Here is an 18,789-nt window from a genome sequence, read left to right as displayed (position 1 = left end):
TCAGTTCTGAAGATACTTCAGAATGAATCTCCAGATCTTTTCAGACTTTTAAGACAAGCCTATTTCAAAAATAAACGTGTGTTGTCGTTGTCCCCTGTGCCCAACACCTTTCAAACATTTTTCAAGAGAGCTGTAACACACCCACCTGTGCTCAGATGCCTTCTGCTTTTCTCACCTCTTGTCCAACCTGTAGGTGCCAATATGAGTAGACCCTTTTGTAGCCAGGGTGGGGTACGCTGCAGAGAAATGCTGGGGAGCTGTTGGCATGTCCCTCACGGCCGTGCCACCCTCCATGTGCGGTGATGGCAAAGGAACATCCTCTGCAACCCTGACAGAAACTACCAAGCCACTTCAGGTCTTCTCCTTAAGACACCAACAGCGCTAAAAGGCTAATGAGGATGCTGACAGCCTCCTAATTACAGAGGGGAGAGTGGAGTCCCTCTCCTATTCTGATTATGCACAATCAGAGTGAATATGCATTTGTACCGTGATGTTATTCACGTGTGTGGAAGCAGCAAGGGGAAGCAAATACTTTTATAGCATGCAAGACTACTCCACTGGCTTTGCACCAGTGTAGCAAGACAAGTCTGGTATTTTTCTGTTTTTCGAGAGCGCTTTGTCCAAATAGTTCTTTGTGTGCTCTCAGTGTGGCAGACTAACAAAATGTCGCTTACAAGCAGAAAGCAGCTATAGCACTTGCATGTCTGGTGTACTTCAACAGGTTTGGAAGAAATGGAACATAATTTATTACAGCCTATTTAGCTCTGCAACAATTGCCCTTCAAAACCCGACAGAGAACGATGTAATTGAACGTACATGCCTTCTTCCCTGCAGAAACCTCAAACAGCCTCAGGCAAGAGCTAATACAGATGTAGTACAAGGCATTAAAAGAGTGCTGGATGCTGTAGCTAGCAATTACCCTGGTATTTAACCAAATCTATCGCTCATCAGGAAAGCGTTTAGTGCAGTAGTCGGAGCGAGACAGGCTGACACGGAGCACAGCTACTTAACTGTCCCCTCCAGCGATTACACTTTCTCAACCTGAGAGTCATGTCAAATTAAACATCTACACATTGACTTTTCACTTCTATAAACATTAAGGTATGATTGACAACTCCTGGATGCTGTAAGACAGTTATTATAATCAGCCAACATACTGTTAGCTTATTTGTGGTGTGGGTTTTTTTTTTCCCCCCTCTATTCTGAGGAATTTCCTCCTGGACTATTTTTACAGTGCTCTAAGATAACGTTAGCTTTGATTCCCTGCAGGGTCAGGGTAATCAAATGCCACCCCTGCCTCTGTATGTGTGTGGGAAAGCCACAAAAATTAAGTGACTTTACTTGACACGTAAGATACTGTGGTTTTTTTTTCTTGGTCCAGGCTAGCACTTACCCATTTAACTCAAATTTGGAGATGTCTGAACAGCAACAGCTGGATGCTAGCACTGCACTAAATACTGTTAATGCGACACCTTTATGGAGTACTTTGCCAAATTCCCACTCTAACTCCTGGAATTCTTTCGATCTACCTATGGCAGACACCGCAAGAGGAACGAGTCACCTGCAAGAACAGGGAAGTAAATTACAAGCTCTAGGACAGCACTCCGAGTACGTATTCATAACAACCTCAAGCTTCCTAAGGCTGTTACAGCATCCCTATGTCAAGGCACTGCTTACTATATATACCTGAAGACTGCAGCTTAGTAAAGTTACTAGAAACTGAACAGGTACATAAAGCAGTCAAGGTTCTTTGATTTTAATTGCAACATTCTGGTGCCTGAAACCACTATGTTATAAGTGACATCTTTACTCGCCACCCCTCTAATTCAAGCCACAAGAGTAACATAAAAGATGTCCGAACTTTCCCCTCTCAAAATAAAAGGAGGAAGTAAAAAAAAATTTTCGTAAATAATGCGTAACACTTCTACCCTCTCACTCCCCCATCATCCCTACGAAACATCACTGGATCCTTTAAAGCCTCTGGTAAAGAAGCGGCTGAGATTAATACTATATCATTAAGCTAATTCTGAATATGAACAAGCCTAGAATGCTACTGGTACGCCTGGAAGCCTCTGCATTTATGTGATTATCGGATCTGAAGCTTTACCTTCATACTGCCTGCAGCGAGATGGAAAGGTAAACTTTACCGTGTTGGGGTTTTTTTTAGAGAAAACATAAATCAACTACATAAAATCAGTAACAATAAACACATTTGGGAAACTGTTATGAGCTAGAAAAGTATGATTTCACTGCAGGCTTAGCACTCAAAGCAAAAACAACTACAGGAGCTGGAAACAGCTGAGGAGGACAAATGAAGTATAGTTCTCTCTCCTCTCTGGTAGTACCAACTGCAGTCCCACTCCTTTTTCCACTTCTGAACTGTATTTAATACCCAACCATGGGTCTCAGAAATCTAAAATTAAATATAACAGTATTTCAAACATCCCATCTCTCCCTCTGGTTGAAAAGCCAGGCAATAATAAAACCAAAAGACTTCGGTGAAGAGTCCAGAACATGCCGGCTCTGTTTCAAACGCAGAGGACAAAGCAGTCACAGCGCTGAAGACAGTGAAATATAACTTAATTTCCAGGTTTTGCAGTATAGCACTGAAATAACAACATCACAGGAAGCACTTAAAAACTTTGCTGGTCTACCTCCAATCTTTTCTTTCATTTCTTTTTAATCAGTTAAGTGCCACAGAAGTACCTAACTTTCACTAAAGCAAGTTGCTGTCCTTGTCTGCAGGCCAGCCAACGCAGCGTGCTCTCTACTTCACGCAGCTATTACTGTTTAACTCCAGGGATGTTTCTCAGACTACCAGATTCCCCAAGACAGCAGATTTATCACCAAAGACTCAGCCTCAATTTAGTCATACACAAAATGGCTTGGTTATATTTTGCACCGACTTCCTACTTATGTAATGGGACAAAGGCACCTACTATTTTATCTTATTCTCAGTGACCCCGTGTCCATGCTGCCATTGAAGAGACTAGAACAAGCGGGAGAACATCTGTCACACCAGCACACAGCCAGATGTACCAGTAACTTTCGCAGTTTCTGCATTTTAAGGTTTCTGGGTAAATTTTCCCCAAATCTTCTGCTCAAAGTTGCATCTCCCAAGCTCTGGGAGGCATTCGCACAAAAAGCCCAAACAAAAACCCACCCAAACCAAAACCCATCAGTGGGCCTTAGCTCCATTTCGGTGGTTACAAGCCAGATGCATCACCTCTACATCTTGGAAGCAACCTCCTCCAGCGGAGCTGCTGCTGCAGCGCTCTGCCTCGTCGGAGCTCGGCTGCCTGCGGGGTGCAGCCGCACACAGCCCCATTCTCCCAAAGGCAGCACACCAGCTGGACATGACACGCTCGCCTCACAGGTCCCCTGGCTTTCCTACTGAGAAATTCAATGTTAGCATCTGCTATAGCAACCCTACCAAAAAAATCCCCCAATTAACCTAAACCAAAAAATCCCTTTGGAAAATTCCCTCTCTGCATGTCTAGCCAGCAATCATAAAAATGCAATAATCAAGTATTTTCAACAGTATTTTTTGAGCCCCCCAATTAACCTAAACCAAAAAATCCCTTTGGAAAATTCCCTCTCTGCATGTCTAGCCAGCAATCATAAAAATACAATAATCAAGTATTTTCAACAGTATTTTTTGAAAATAAAAGGCTACTTTGCTGAAAAGCTAAAGCAACACTTCAACAAAATACTGAAATACTTTTAAGAAGTAGCGTAAAAATAAGATGGGGTCCTGTCAGAGAAATCCGCACTTGACCATACACAGTGTTTGTATATAGAATGTGTGCATAGCATGTGTGTATCCATATATCCATGTATATATCTCTCTCTATCGATATAGGCACCCACACACAAGTACAGGTATGTGTAGATTATATATATTATATATATAAAGCTAACTTTCAGTCCTCAGAAAACAAAAGCTATCCCCATATAACAGCCAAATTCCTACATAACTCAATTTCGACATCTCATCTGGTGTGAACTGCACTCATTCCTAGTGTAAACCCCAGCGCGCTCTGCAATGATATACTGTAATGTCACATCGCAATCTGGATTTACTATAAAGGGCTGCTGACGAGTTTCAGAGCAGTAAACATTGCTGCGAGGTGTATTTCACACTGAGCTGGTTTTTATGAAGAACACTTCACCGCCCAGCCACGGTACCCAGATGATGAATGGTGAAAGATGCATGACAAGCTTCATCATTGTTTGTAAATCTTAACTGTTCCTGCTCACTAACTCTGCAGGCAATTTTCAAAGACAGCAGCCGACAGAAGGACAGCACAGCTCTCCTGAAGGTTATTCAACTTGTACTTGGCCTAAGCTATGCCTGTGAGGAGCACTGGAAATAAACTCATCGGTTACACTGAAGCGTAGAATTAAAAACATTTGACGGGTGGGCACGCTAATGGTTGCTAAATTAAGAAAGCCCATTAAGTAGCCTCGGTATCCACCCCCCACCCTGCCCCGCAGGGTTATATACATCATGCGCAGGCAACATACCCTGGTATTATTTACACATGCAATATAAATATGCATATTTATAAAATGGGCAGAATGAACGATGGGCTGTCTACTCACACACCACGATTCCCCTGTATCTTGTGCAGTTACACGTGGCGCTCGACCGTCCTCCAGCTCCTCTGCCCACTGCCTGCAGGAAAGCTACTCCTGTTCTCTTCTGTCAGAAGTTTACCCTTGCGACAGGGCATAATGCACAGGGAAAGGAGACCACTCATGGCATGCAAGCACGGCGGTGGGGAGAGATGCCCATCTTTGCTTTTCCCCCCAAGATCCTTCTGCTGCGGGAGCAGCACCATGGGCTGCAACAACCACTTGCAAACTCGTCTCATTGCCTCCCTGGTAGAGGTGAAGCCAGTCTACACCGCTCTACACTACAGAGCCTTAGAAATACCACCTTTTTCTTTCAGTTTCTCTTCTCTTTAGAGAGCAGTGGCAAATTCTTCTTGTGCTAGTGTCTCACTATCTGCAAAGGGTTGCTAATGGGAATGCCTTTATAAGCAGAAGAGGCAGCCGAAGCGTTAGCTCCCCTGGAGACTCTCACCTGAGCTACCAAGCTGGTGTGAACTGCGAGATGCCCCACGCAGACCCTCATGCACAGAATATGCTGAATATGGAGTGAGTTGTCTCTTCTCCTAACCAGTCAAGCTATGAGGATGCAACTGCACATTAAAGCAAAGCGAAGAGGCGAGCAGTACCACTCTTTGTTACAATTACAAATTACACCTGGGTAAGCACACTGCTATCACTACTGTGATCATTTGTTTGATCACGTTATGGTGAAGTTTGTTTTACTATTAATGATTTCTATCAGTTTCTGCTTACAGTGAGCGAAGTTGTGTATCCAGAGGTAATAAAATCAGTGTCAAACCCACACCAGGTGTAAAAGCAAGGAGCTCAGCTGATGGTGTGGATTTTTTCAGTGAAGTACCCAATGCCCTTTAAAGCGTGAGGAAAAACCCACAGAGCCTCACCAGCTACAGTAACATCCTCTGTCCCACACAAAGAGCAGCTCAAACAGGCAGGATTTAAGTCCAGGGTTGCAGTGGGTATAAACCACTGGACTCTGACACGTGGCTCTAAAATGCTCCTAACTGCAAGAGGGACTGGGAAGAAAACTCCCTCTGTAAAAAAAGGTAAAGAAGGAAGGTGTTTGGGGACAGCAAACAGAGCCATTGCTTATGCCAGGACAGGAGCTTGCAGAGATGCTGATGCCCGGCGCAGGACCCAGCGCGGCCGGGCGTGCTCTGCAGTGTGCCGTCACAGTGGCCTCGGCGAGGGCCAGCAGGAGTGAAGGGTGCACACCAAAAGCCATCATTTTCAGACCGGGGTTGATGGGACACCAGGTTCTCCTTTTCATAGAAGAAAACTAAGAAAAGTAGAGATTTGGGCAGTACGCTTAAATTTATTTTCTTGGATCTGCACCTGCCCTGGCCCACTCTATCACTGATTTGATTTTCCTCAGAATGGAAGGACTTTTCCTTAAATCCCTGTTTTACCAAACCAACGCCTGCAAGCCTGAAAGACCGGCTTCAGTTTTAAAATAAACTGCACCCTTTGATCCACACAAAGTATTGTGTGGATGAATACACGCCATGTTAAAAATCTTTCTTCCATTGCTCAACAACTGTCCGGGCTGACCCCCTTCTGGGTGGACATGGTTTTGCTGGTGTGGGTGGATGGGGTCCCACCAGCATCTCCCAAGGCTTCAGGGTGTCCCACTACTCTCTTGCTAGGGCACAGACAAAGGAACGCATTCATAAGTAATTTCCATGGGAGCTTACCATTATCCCTAGAGGATGCTAAAGCCTCACTCCAAAAATATCTGCATTTCTACAAAAACAGGCTTGGGCAAAAACCAGCAGAAATACAGCTTGTTCAGCTCCTGCGGCAGGACCAGCAGCCTCCCCCAGAGCAAACAGCAAGGGCTCATCAGCTGCCCTGGCATGAATCAGCACAACTCATGAATCAAACCCGTAATTCTGCAATTGCCCAATGACAAGTCGCTTTGCTGCACACATTATTTTATTTCTGTGTGCTTTTGAGTGAGTGTAACATAAAGGTTGCATTTAGTGAAGAAACTACAAAAATAAGCCTTTTAAACAGGAATAAAACAAAGCAAATGGGATGTAAGCAAGTGCTGACAGTACTTTCTTTTCAGGAATTCTCTTCTCTAACAATCAGACCATATAAGGTTATTTTAATATTGGTCAACTCTTCACCAATCCAACCTCATTTCAAACACAGACCAATAATTTACAAAAAGGCTTCAACACGCAGAAAAATGAGTTGCCAGAGCTTACACTGAATATGCCTCACATTCTCAAATGTATTTTGATTGCTGCAGTACAGCTAATAAAATGATTAAGTATGAATGAGAATGTCACAAATGGGAGTTAGCAACTTGATTAGTTTAAAAAATAAAAAAAAATCCCCAAACCCAGTGATTGTCTAGTCAGCTAAGCCCAAATTTAAACTTTTATTGAAAGTGAAAATGGCACGTTAAAAGGGCACCTGCCTAAAAAAGGCCTGCAAAGTGTTGCAATGCACATGCACGACAGGCAGTGTAAACCAAGGCCTGGAGAAACTCAGTTTAAAAGCCGCTCGCCATCCTTGTAATGAGTTCCCAAGGGAAGCTGTACACAGCACAGCCATTGAGGATTGTGAGTAGCAGCAATGAGAATGGACAAAAAAAGATAAAAGAGCAGTGCGAAGATCAAGTGACCAATCTTTTACTGACTGTTCAAGATCTCTGGATTTAGAGGATTATCCCTTCCTTTCTTATTCTGTCGTATTTAAAAATTTACTTGTGAAAGTTTTACGTAAGATGGAGGGTAGAAAATACCATCTGGGGTTTCAGCAAACACTGCTTGCTTCTTCATCACTAAGGATAGCATCCTCTTGAATGGATGTCATTTTGTAAGCAAAAGATGCACGGGTAGACACACACACACAACACACAAGCTAAATATTCCTGAACTGTATCAGTTCCAGGAGCAAAATTATATGCTCCCCACACATTCTGTTGCTGAAACTCCTCCAAATTCAGTGTGTATTTCTGCTGGTGTATAGAAAAGGAGCAGAACCGGTACCTCTCAGGCTTGACAATACCCAAACCCTAAGGGACTGCAACAGCTACTCTTCAGCTTACACAGGTGGAGGAAAATTTGGGCTATTTTCTGCTGTTGTACCCCACTTCTTGAAGCGCTTTATTAGCACAGCTCTGCCAGTGCATCTTGTCAGCTGACCGCAAATAAAGAGCAGGTAGATGCAAGGCTTTTTTCTGCTCTTTGAGGTAATTTCTTAGCCATACCAAACCAGCCTGCTTTGTCACAGTGCCATCTGCGTAGCTTGAACGCTTGCAGAAAGCAGTTCAGGTCTGAGGACATGGTCCCAGAGACCTTTTGCATATCAGGACTCCTTGACCTCTCTGATCCTACAGCCAGGTGCCACCCATGGCTCTGCAGTGTTACTCTTTATCTCGCGTGGCATTTCAAGGGCACAGGTTCATGCAAAAATACTATATGTAGGAAACCTCAAGAAAGGGCCATAACTTCGGTGCACAGTAACCCAGTCTGAAAGAAGCATCCAGCCTCTCATGCCCGTTTCTAGTGCACATGACACTCCTCGCATTCCAGCAATGCTTTTGCCAAAATGAACCTTTTTGTCTTAAGCAGGGAGACTGTTTCCAACATGCCCTTGATTGTGAAACCACTAGAAGAGGCTCTTTACAGAGCTGCTCCAGTTTGGGTGGGCTTCTCCAGTGGCTCAGCACTGTTCTCCATACAGCATCCAAGTAGAGAGATGCAAGGGTGAGTCTTTAAAAGCAGACTCTGGAAAAGTCTGTGCTGCCTTGATTTCCACAACGGTAAAACTCAGGATACCAGTTATTTAGCTTCTAGAAAGGACTGAGAAAAAGTGTTTTGGAAGCTGTTCTGCTGACAAAAAAACCCTATTACCAGAAATGTTCCCCTTCATAAAATGGTGTTTGCTGATTTAGACAAAACTGTTGACCTTTCTGCATCAAAATGAACACCTTACATCAATTTTTCTTATTTGTGTCTGGGTAGAGTTTCATGCTCCTGCTTTATGTTCAAGCTGCAAATACAGCACTGCTCCAGTGTACCACTACTGTTTCCAATTATCCTGACACTTAAGATAGGAAAGTAAAAATTCAAATGCATTCAGCAACTAGAGCAACATTTTAAATGCAAGCTATCTCCTCCAACTATGGGCACAGACACACAGAATAATTATCTCAACATTTCACATAATAATGACGAAGAGGAGCTTTTATTCAAGTAACTACTTTAATGTCCAAGGTGTCTGCAAATACAGGGTTATTTCTCCTTTCCATCCTTCTATCTGAGTGTTAAATTTTTCTGCCACAGTCCTAAACCTGGAAAATGCTCCCATGCAGAAAAGCAAATGCTCAACTTTTACTCAGCGGAAACAGAACCAGTCCTGATCCAAGCACATGCCTTCTTGCTCTCTCAAACCAAGGTCTTGTGCAGGTTATTTCACAAATCTAAGTGCAGGAGGGGCTGATTCAAAATCAGTGGAAGGTGTTATCCAATTCTGGGCAGTGATCCAATCCTGAAAAAGCCCCATTTAAAAAAAAAAAAAAAAAGCAACTGTCCCACAGAAATCAATGGGAATAAGGCATTTGGCTTTTGGAGATGAAATACCGTGTCATGACCCATTCTAAACCCTCCACTTCTCAGACAAAGACCTCTCAGTATGGCTTCTTCCAAAAAAGACATGTTTTAAAGTTTGCTTTGCATGCACAGGGATTGGTAACAACCTCTCATACATCTTTTCCTCTCATTGCTCTTGCAGAAAAAAGGACAGGAAAAATCTTTTCAAAGTAGAGAGTACAAAATCCTCCTCCTACCTAGAAATTATTACATAAAACTTACAACCTGGTGATCTAAGAGAGCCCTCTAAACATCCTTTTGCCATTTGTCACTGGTTTATCTTCTTTTTCTCCCCATTATTTCCAGTTTCAGCTGGAAGGGCAGCAGCTGTGCTTATTTGGAAGCAAAACCATTTTACTGAGAACCACTTCAAATTGCAAGGAGGTTGACTGATGGTGTTTTTCCATTCAGCAAATGTCAGCCCATTACTATATGCAACATACTGTTAACACGGTATGACCTCACGTACAAATATCAGAAGCAGGTTCCTGAGAACTTTGCATCATTCATAAAAACAAAGGAAGTGTAAATCAGTGGTCTGCTAGCTCATCTCCTCCCTTTCAATATAACTGGTCTAAGCAGGCAGTTAACTTAGCAGAACAAAATTAATGAAATAGTCTGACTGAAATAGTGAGATAATACATGAACTGGCAAAACGTCTATAAAGCTGAAGTTAACAACTGAAGTGTGGGTAATAGACTGCATGTGTTGTAATACCATCTCAGATTTGTGCTTGGGAATTTAATAACCATTTTTGTTAGAGATACACTTTTCTGATGTGTTGAAAATTTGGCTACAGAATGAGTTTTTTATTTTGACCTGCTGCTCTTCACTGTTACTCTCCTGTAAAACTTCTGGGTTAACAATACATAAGTTTTCACATAGATCTTAAAAAATTAGTTATGAGCTTGCTGCAGGAGTTATTAGGTGAAGTTTTACAGTCTCCATTATATAGTAAAATTAGACGATCCTAATGTACCCTTCTGGACCTAAAAATCTATGAACATGCATTCTTAGAAAGAAAACAAGTCTCTGAGCGTGGTTACCACTTCAACCACAGAAAAGGAGTAAAATATTATTTGTTTATTTAAAACATGTACTGGAGTTGACTTTAGCAAGTAGCAACCACTAACCCTGCAGAAACATGTCACCAGGCTCCAAACAAAGCAGTCAGGCATTGTACAGAAAGTTCAATGAAGAAACATGTTAAGAATGTGTCTTTTGTATGAGACAGCACTTGCAGCACGGGCAGTCAGCACCCTGGAGGAGTGGACCACCCTCTTTTAATATGCAGGACCCAGTGGACACAGCCTGCTGTCTGACTTAGCACTCGCACAGATGACAATAAAGAGGCAAAAAACTTCAAACCCTCTGAGGACTGTGAAAGGCACCAGAAGAAAAACATCACGGGAGTGTAAATCTTCGACTGAGAATCCTCAGCCTGAGAATATTGTTTTGTCTGCAGATGGAAAAAGTAAAAGCGGTCCTCTCCTCCAAGAATATGTGTAACGAAAAAGGAGATACTTCTAAGAAGCCCATGAAATGGGTACGGTCCTGTTCACATGTTCAAATTTCTCACAAAAATATCAGTGCCTCTTTCACCCACTAGCTCCCTGCTATGGAAAAACACTTCTTCAGAGTCTGGAAAATGCTGTTTGATCTCAGTAAATTACATCTCACTGCTTGTCGGTTTCTGATTGATGGTGTAACTTAGGGAACAATATCTGTGTGTGGAATACTGTCTGGAGAAGCAGTCAGGGATTATTGAAAATACAGTATTTATGCAGTTTAAAAATCAGTGGCACATTACGCACAACTTTTTTCTAGAGTGATGAAAAATTACTGAAGTGCATTTGGGAACAAAGGGTATAAGGTCTTCTGTCTATTTGTAAGAACACTCAACTGGTAAGACTTCTTAGTGAGTTAGTAGTGATGGATGCAAGAAAAAGCGTCAATCGCAGTTGAGCATAAAGCCAACTGCTTCTCCAACCAATGGGCAGAAAGGAAGACGTCACTCTTCAGTGGTGGTCAGAGAAAAGGGAAGAAAATAAAATCGAAGAAAAGAGAAGGAAAATGAACCAAGGATCACTGATTTCTCTAAGCCATTTAAAACTACTGGAGAAGGAGGAAAAGTGTAAGGTTGCGTCATACCATGCGTTGTTTCTTCATCTATCTGATACGTCACAGTTAGTTGGAAGACTTTCAGAAAACAGCCATTCTGAAAGAGCAGCCACCTCCTCAGCATAAATCATTCTGGAGTTGCTGAATTCAAGGGCTCAGTGCTGATTTACACCAGCCACAGGTGTGACTTTATACACATCTCACCTCCCAAAACTTCATTTGAGTCCATAAGGCCCTGTCGTGACATAACCACTGTATTTTTCACCACAACACAAATGCAACAGACACCAGGACATCGGCCACAGAAGGGCTGTAACTGAAAACGATTATGGCACCTACGCAGCATACATCCTTCCATCAGGTATAAAGAGAAGATTGATGTCAATGTATGAGTGCATCAGTGAAGTAAATGAGGATGGATGCTGTTACCAGTAGTGTGACTCTGTATTAAAAAAACCAAAACACCATAAAAATTTGGCAGGTGTAAAGTAAACAAAAAGAAATACTTCCCCCAGACCATACAAAATTAAACTGCCAAATTCACTGATCGCTACAGAGAGACAGAAAGTGTAAAAGCTTATGGAAGAGTTAGCTCAATTCATGAGTGCAGGTCTGCTGCTAGTAACTGAAACGGTGGTTCAGAGGCAATCAACTGCTCAGGACACCCTTGGATGCTGCAGGAGTGTGAGGATTTTGGACATGTGCAGTAGGATTGCCCTACTCTTCCTCTGTTTCTCTTCTTGTTTCCCTAGCATCCGTTACTGCCCTGTTCCAGGAACAGGGAAGCAGCATTGAATGGAGTTGGTCTACTCCAGCAGGGCCACGTTAATGCCTGTGTCTGCACTCTACCTGCTACTGGAGCAAGGGAACAAGGATGTGAAAGAAAAATTGTCAAAACCACAGGGTAAATTCACCAACACTTTTCTGGAAATCACTGCAGATTATAGTAATCCTTAGGACAGCCAAGAAACACTGGATACGAAAAGAAGAATTTATCTGCAGTAGTTTTAAATGAAATAACACAGTGTGATGAGTTTGACAGCAGCAAACAAGGAAGCAAGTCTGCAAAGGGCTTCATGACATGGTGCAGCAATAGTTCCCGCACATGGTTCAGAAAGAAGAGGACTGTAAAGGTTCGGTGGGATGCCTGTGGAAAAAACCATGGACAGCATTTCTGAGAAGAAAAGGGAGGAAAGATAATTCTGTGGTTGGGGCAAAAATAATTCTTTGCTCCTGTGAGTGAGCCAGGTGGTGAGCAAGCAACTCTTTGTACAACTCAGAGACATACAGAGGAGCAGAAAGGTATGACTAACTGCACCGCTGAACCATGAGACTGTTAAGCACAAGCATGCACTACTGCACCGTAACAGCCCTACACTGCCACCCCACTACAAGTCTTCCAGAAAACAGCCACCACCTTGTGAACACCTACTTTCGGATGCCTTCCCAGCAGCAACTCACACCTCCTGGCTGCCTGCCCTGAGGCAAGGCGGTCCCAGATGCCCCGGTGGGTGCACTTACCTCTTGCTTTCGACTCCGAGTAGGAGGGTATGTCCTCGGAAGTCAGGATTTGGGGGAGGCACGTGGGAGCGCTGACCCCCTGTCCCAGGTAGGAAGCGGGTGGGTAGTAGGAGCACACGCGGTACTGGGAGCTGACAGCGTGGCGGCCCTCCATGCCCTTCACCTGCCGGGGAGAGAAACGCAACAGCAGCCTGTGAATGCTGAGCACCAGCACTGCACAGGCAGCCCACTGCCCCCCCGCCCCCCGGCTTTGCAGGGGGTCACACGGGGTGGACGGGAAGTAAAATCCTGACACGCTGGCCTTGGGTTTTCGCTTTCGTCGGCTCATGGTGTGCCCACACCACTCCAGTGCCCACACCAGTGAGCTGGCATGGAACAGGATGTGACCTAGCAGCAGTGGCAAACCAAGAGCTGGTTTATCGTATCGCAGGTGATGCTGTGCCTGGCACACAAGCAAAGTACCCTTCGCTGCAAGGAGCTTCCTGGCAAGTCCCCTGCTTACAGCACAGACACCACCACGAGAAGCTTTCCAGACCCCTTCAACTGCACGTAGCTGGCCGGCGTCAGAGGTAAAGCATCTACTCAGTCCCTACACCTCCCCAGAGATTAACCCGTCTCAGGCTGATGGTAACTGCTCCGCCAGGGGTGGCTAAGAGGGACCTCCTACCGACCAACTCACAAGGGATATGCTCCATGGCATCTGAGCAGTGACACACACACAAACACATCACTTTTCTTACAACCCAGTGAGACAGAAAAGTATTTTCCTGATTTATCCAGAAAAAACAAGCTATGGACAGACTACATGGGAAGCCTGTAGTGGAGCCACAGCTGGACACCAGGCAGCACAGTGTCCATCAGACAACTCCTTCTCCCTCCCATAGCCTGCAGCAAAGTTGGCAGCACTCAGAAATTAAAGTCTATCCTACTCCAGTGCCCTGAAATCACCCAAACTAATCCCCCCAGAGAAGCAGTAATGCTTTTTAAAACTTTTGTTTTATGAGAGAACCACCATCTACTATTTTTGTCCCAAAGCCCTACAATGTAATGTGTCTACAGTGCTCCCAAAAATGCAGCCAAACACTTCACAAGATTGGCATTTTCAACAGGAAAGGTAACGCTACCTGGTCTCCCTAAGTCTGCTGGACAGTGAATGATTGTAAGACGGAAAGCTTCTGGTCAGAGAAAAGATATTGGAGTTTTGTACCAGGTATAAAGGTAGCAGTGCCAACAGTAACGCACGTCCAGCTACACCAGTAGACATTGCCTTCACAAGCAGAAGTGCTCAACAGCCGTTTCAGCCACATCTCACCCCAGTTAGAGGAGCTCTGCTTGCTCCACTGCGGTTCCCTTGGGACCCAGCCAGCTGCATGTGGAGCCCTCCCTGCTCCTCAGCCCTTCCCAGGCTGCGCCTCTCAGACCTGGGGAGCAGCCGAGGCAGGGGGTGAGCCTTCTGTCCCAGGCGGCTGCCCCACACCAGCAGACCCGCAGGGTCTGGTCCTGGCAGAAGGAACCACCGGCACTTCCCAGCAAAGCAGCCAGAATGCAGTCACCCCTTGTTTTCCAGGGGTCCCCTTAATAATTCAGTATTGCTTTTAGTATGCCTAGCTGGAAATAACAAGGCCCAAGTCAGCATCCTGCTGATGCTCTCTGAGACAGAAAGCAACATCCCACCTTCCATGCGGAGCCAGGTTTGCAGTGAGATTAAGTGCTGATAGAAAGTGGTGGCTGTTTACCAGAAGCAAAGTGCACCTCTGCCCGTCTTCTGGCAGCAGCACAGCCGCACATATTTGCACATGTACTGAGGGATCAGCAGGACACGCTTTTAGTCTGTGAAAGTGTTTTCCTATTACAAATTAAAGCAATACTTAAAAGGTGAATTCTCTACAATCCGCACTCTCTGCATGCAGAAAAAGTTCAACATGCACCGAAGTTTCACCCACGATAGACAGTAAATTGCTCTGAAAAAAATTTGATGTGTCATCTCAAGGAAGCTTGAACTCAAAAAAGCCACCGACGTCCCCTCTGCTGTTCTGAAAAAGGTCAGTCTCCTCTTGGACACAGACACCTGCGCTCCTCAACAAAACCCAGACTGCCTCTGCCCTGAAATTATGGATTGGCAATACAAACTGCCCAAAAGCTCAGTCCAAAGGCCATTTTGAATCTGCACATCCTCAAAGCCCAACAGCTCTATAAGTACTGCGCAAAAAAAAAGTTAGCAAACTCCTCTCTGTCTGCCATTTTGCACACACTGTCTTCCCTCCCTCGGTGGGCAGCATCTGTGGTCCTCGTATCTCCACCTCTCCCTTGTGCAAGTGCATGTGTGCAGATGTACAACTGACAAAAGGTTACCTGTAGTAGACAGCATTATTTCTACTGTAACAAAATGGAGGGATCACTCCCTGGCACTGAAACAACCACGTGCGTGTTTCCTCTCCCTGTAGAGTGGATGCAGTGACCTGTTTCCTTTCAAATCTTTTTTTAGGGTTTTTCTCCATTTCTTAAAAAAACAACTCACCTAAAATCTCTGGATGCAATGAATTATTACTACTATTATTATTAGTGTGTGGTAGCTGGCTAGCAAGAGACATGTTTTATAATCTTATTACCCACACCAAGTCTATGAACCACAGTTCGACCGACAGCCAGAGCCTTGGCTCTGCAAAGAATATGCTGTGTATTAACCGCTGAAGAAAATCTAAAAGCTTTTGGTTTTGTTTTATTAAACTGTTTAGAATACACACTGCAGTAAATCTGAACCATAAGGTTTCCTTTTTATAGTGCTTAGCAATCCTATTTTACAGTAACAATAAAAAAACAACCAGTCGTAAAAATTCTTGACCTTAGCACTGCATTAGAAAGGGGGCTTAGGAGATCACTACCCCATGAGAAGGGGCATTTTCTCTATATTAACTCCTGCAGCTCTAGAGAGTCCTTGCACATTTTTGGGTGCCACAAAGGGAGATAAAAACAGCCCTGGGGAGGCCCTGGAATATACAGGTATTTCTAACCCAGGGCAGTCCAGCCTTCCAAATGCTTCAAGCCAGGTGCCAGGTCTGGGATCTCTCCCTGGGTCCCATCCTGGGGGAATGCTGGTGTCATGCAGGGAGCACAGGAAGAGATGCCTGGCCCTCTGGTGCCTCCTCTTGCCTCCCTCGCCCCTTCCAGCCCCACAGCAAGGCCAAAACAGGCAAGGGCTGGCACAATCCCACAAGCCACTCTGGTTTGTATCACCGCAGGCTACGTGCTGTAAGAAGGCGGCATGTGTTAGGTGAGGAAGTGCTGTGGAAGGGAAGTGCATGCACTTGGTCTCTGCAGAGAGCAAGCTGAGCTCCTGAGTTGAATGCCGGAGTTGCTCACTTACAGAGCATCCCCTTCCAGCCACACATTGCTCGTGCCCTGCCCCGGCTGCAGGACCGATTCACCAAGTACTTCACTGACTTCAGTGAGCAACACAGATCATTGAAGAAGCACATTTGGCCTATTCAACATGATGGGTTCCCCTAAATTGTACCACACAGCACACACTCAGTAACTTTTTAAAGGATGTACTGCAAGCAACAGCAGGATGCTTGTAACTCATGAACAGATAAAGATGACCTGATTAAAAGACCATGCATGCAGGGGATATTTTTTCATGTTCCCTTGTAAAGCCAATATGGGGAATCAAGAGGCAGCTATAGCCCGTTCACAAACAGGCAAGCTGGAAGCAGGATTTGTCCATCACTGAGCACAATGGTCAGTGCAGCCCTACAGCAGTACCCAACAGTGACACAATATGTAGCAAAAGCCAGGGAAACATAAAGAAAATGCTCACACATCAGTTCAGACCATCCCTGCGAAAAAGCTTTCTCAAAAGCTCATAGAAGAGCAATGTAAAGCCCAGCTCCTCCTTCTAAGCTCCTGGCAGCATCTTTGTAACCTCTACACATCTTCTTCATGGAGGAAGAGCCAAAGAGAGGAGGTGGCCAGACTGGAGACAGAAAAAAGGCAAGGCAGGCATAAGTGATGGCTTACTTCTCCTTCCAGCCTCAGAGACTAGAAAATGGTCCTGCCCTTCGCAGATGATTTTTCAGACAAAACATCACCCTGGTTAACTCTTTTATTTGCAGAACCTGCCAGCTGCAATCTCCTGCAAGCAAGCCAGCGCTACTCTTAGCAGCGCCTTCACCTTTTGCAGTTGATTCTGTCTATGGAGGTTATTCCCAAGAAGGACAAGCAGAAGGAGGAGGAGGTCACAGATGCTAATTCTGGGCGGCAAATGCTGCAAAAAATTTAGAGCAACGGAATAGATCAAAGTACTGTCCTTCAGCTCTGCCACTGGCGTGCCATGTGATCTCTACCAAATTACTTCACCCAGGCTTTCCATCCTTCTGTCTCACCTGTGACTCTCCAACAACGCCTTAAAACAAAACCAGTAATTATGGAAACACCAGAGAAACTGTTAGAAGTTTTAACATAGCCTCCTCCTTCCGCCTTGGTCTTAAAAATAAAGCCAGCTTTAGGGGGCATGAGATTGCACGTTGCATTTATGTATCTACAATGGTCTGCAAACAACAGAATTCACAGGTCGGGTTTTTGGCATGAGGCAAGAAGGCAGCCACTGGGCACCGGAGTGGAAATCTAGACATCAAGAACCTCTGCTCTGTCACCTGTGGGCTCTGTGACCATAGGCAAGTTATTTAACACCTCCCTGCCTCAATTTCCCCAGCTGTAAACCAGGGTTGCCACTACTTTCCCACGTTGCAATGCTACTGCCCATGAGCTGACCCCGCAACAACTACTGCTGCACTTGCGCTGCCCAAGGTGGCTTTGTTTTGTTCCTAAAACCAGCTAAGCATATTTTCCAGCATGAGGAAAAAACGAGTCTATGATACCCTGCTTTGACTTACTTTGATTCTAGCACAGAAAATACAAGAGACATCTATATCTGTCCCTTCTTGATAGACAAACTTAATTAACCTTTGCTATTCTGTTCCAACCTATTCTTTTAGACAAAGGCAGTGACCCATAAACAATATGTTACCATCAGAATCTCAACTGCGGTGACACCTAGAGATATAGCCCTATCAGCAGTATCGGAAAATAAACCGCTTAGATTAGCTCCTCCAAGAAATATGGATTGCATTCATGTCACACATGAGCTGTCAGAAACATTAGGATACTTTTAGCATAAATCTGTAGTGTGAAGGGTATGTTATGAATACAGTATATAATACACTGCTTACATATAAAATTGGGATTGTGTCAGGTGACTTGCACGATGTGTATATATTTATATAAATATTGCACATTTTACACCTATTTGTGGAGAGTTAGACTGCACATTTCACTAAGAAGGCGTTTTGGAGGAAAAACCACACCAGAAACTAGAAACAGGTTGTGGAAGTTGAGAAGAGCAATCTTTTTTACTAGCAAGCAGCTATTCTTAAGAGTTCAAACTGCTCGCTGCCCTACCACAGCCACACTTCCCTGGATTTAGTAAAAGACAGTTTTATATGTTTGCTACTTTTAAATAAATCCTTAATACCCAGATTCCTACATCAGCAACGCTAAATATTTCATTTCCACATGGCAAATGTAATTCCCATACCAGAAAATGAGTTACAATTTCTCAGTCTGACTTTCACTAATGCTGATTTCAGGTTTTTGCTCTAAACTGGTTTAAGGAAAGAATTAAAAAGTTGAGGTTTTGGAAGTGAGATTACTGGTTTGCCAAGCTGCATTTAAAAAAAAAAAAAAAGAAAAAAAGAAGAAAAAGAGAGCATGAAACAGGAATTACATGAAATTCTGAAATTTGTCCAAAACCTCCTGGTCAGCCTTAACCTTTCTCCAAAGCAGGATCCCTGGAGTTACTAGAGTAAGAAACAAAACTCAGCCACTGGTGTCCAGGTGTGGGGGCACA

At 44.2% G+C, this 18,789-nt stretch overlaps 1 protein-coding gene across 1 annotated transcript in view; it reads right to left on the bottom strand.

Annotated features, from left to right (window-relative positions):
• Positions 1 to 18,789, bottom strand: part of DMRT1 (doublesex and mab-3 related transcription factor 1) — a 61,125-nt gene that overhangs the window by 12,750 nt on the left and 29,586 nt on the right. The window contains exon 4 of the mRNA XM_009641503.1: positions 12,885 to 13,047. Coding sequence (XP_009639798.1) covers positions 12,885 to 13,047 — 163 coding nt within the window. The remainder of the gene's footprint in view (positions 1 to 12,884; positions 13,048 to 18,789) is intronic.

The sequence above is a fragment of the Egretta garzetta genome, unplaced genomic scaffold, assembly GCF_000687185.1.
Source record: "Egretta garzetta isolate BGI_Z169 unplaced genomic scaffold, ASM68718v1 scaffold596, whole genome shotgun sequence".
In the NCBI taxonomy this organism is placed as follows: Eukaryota; Metazoa; Chordata; class Aves; order Pelecaniformes; family Ardeidae; genus Egretta; species Egretta garzetta.
This window is presented reverse-complemented; position numbering and strand designations above follow the sequence as displayed.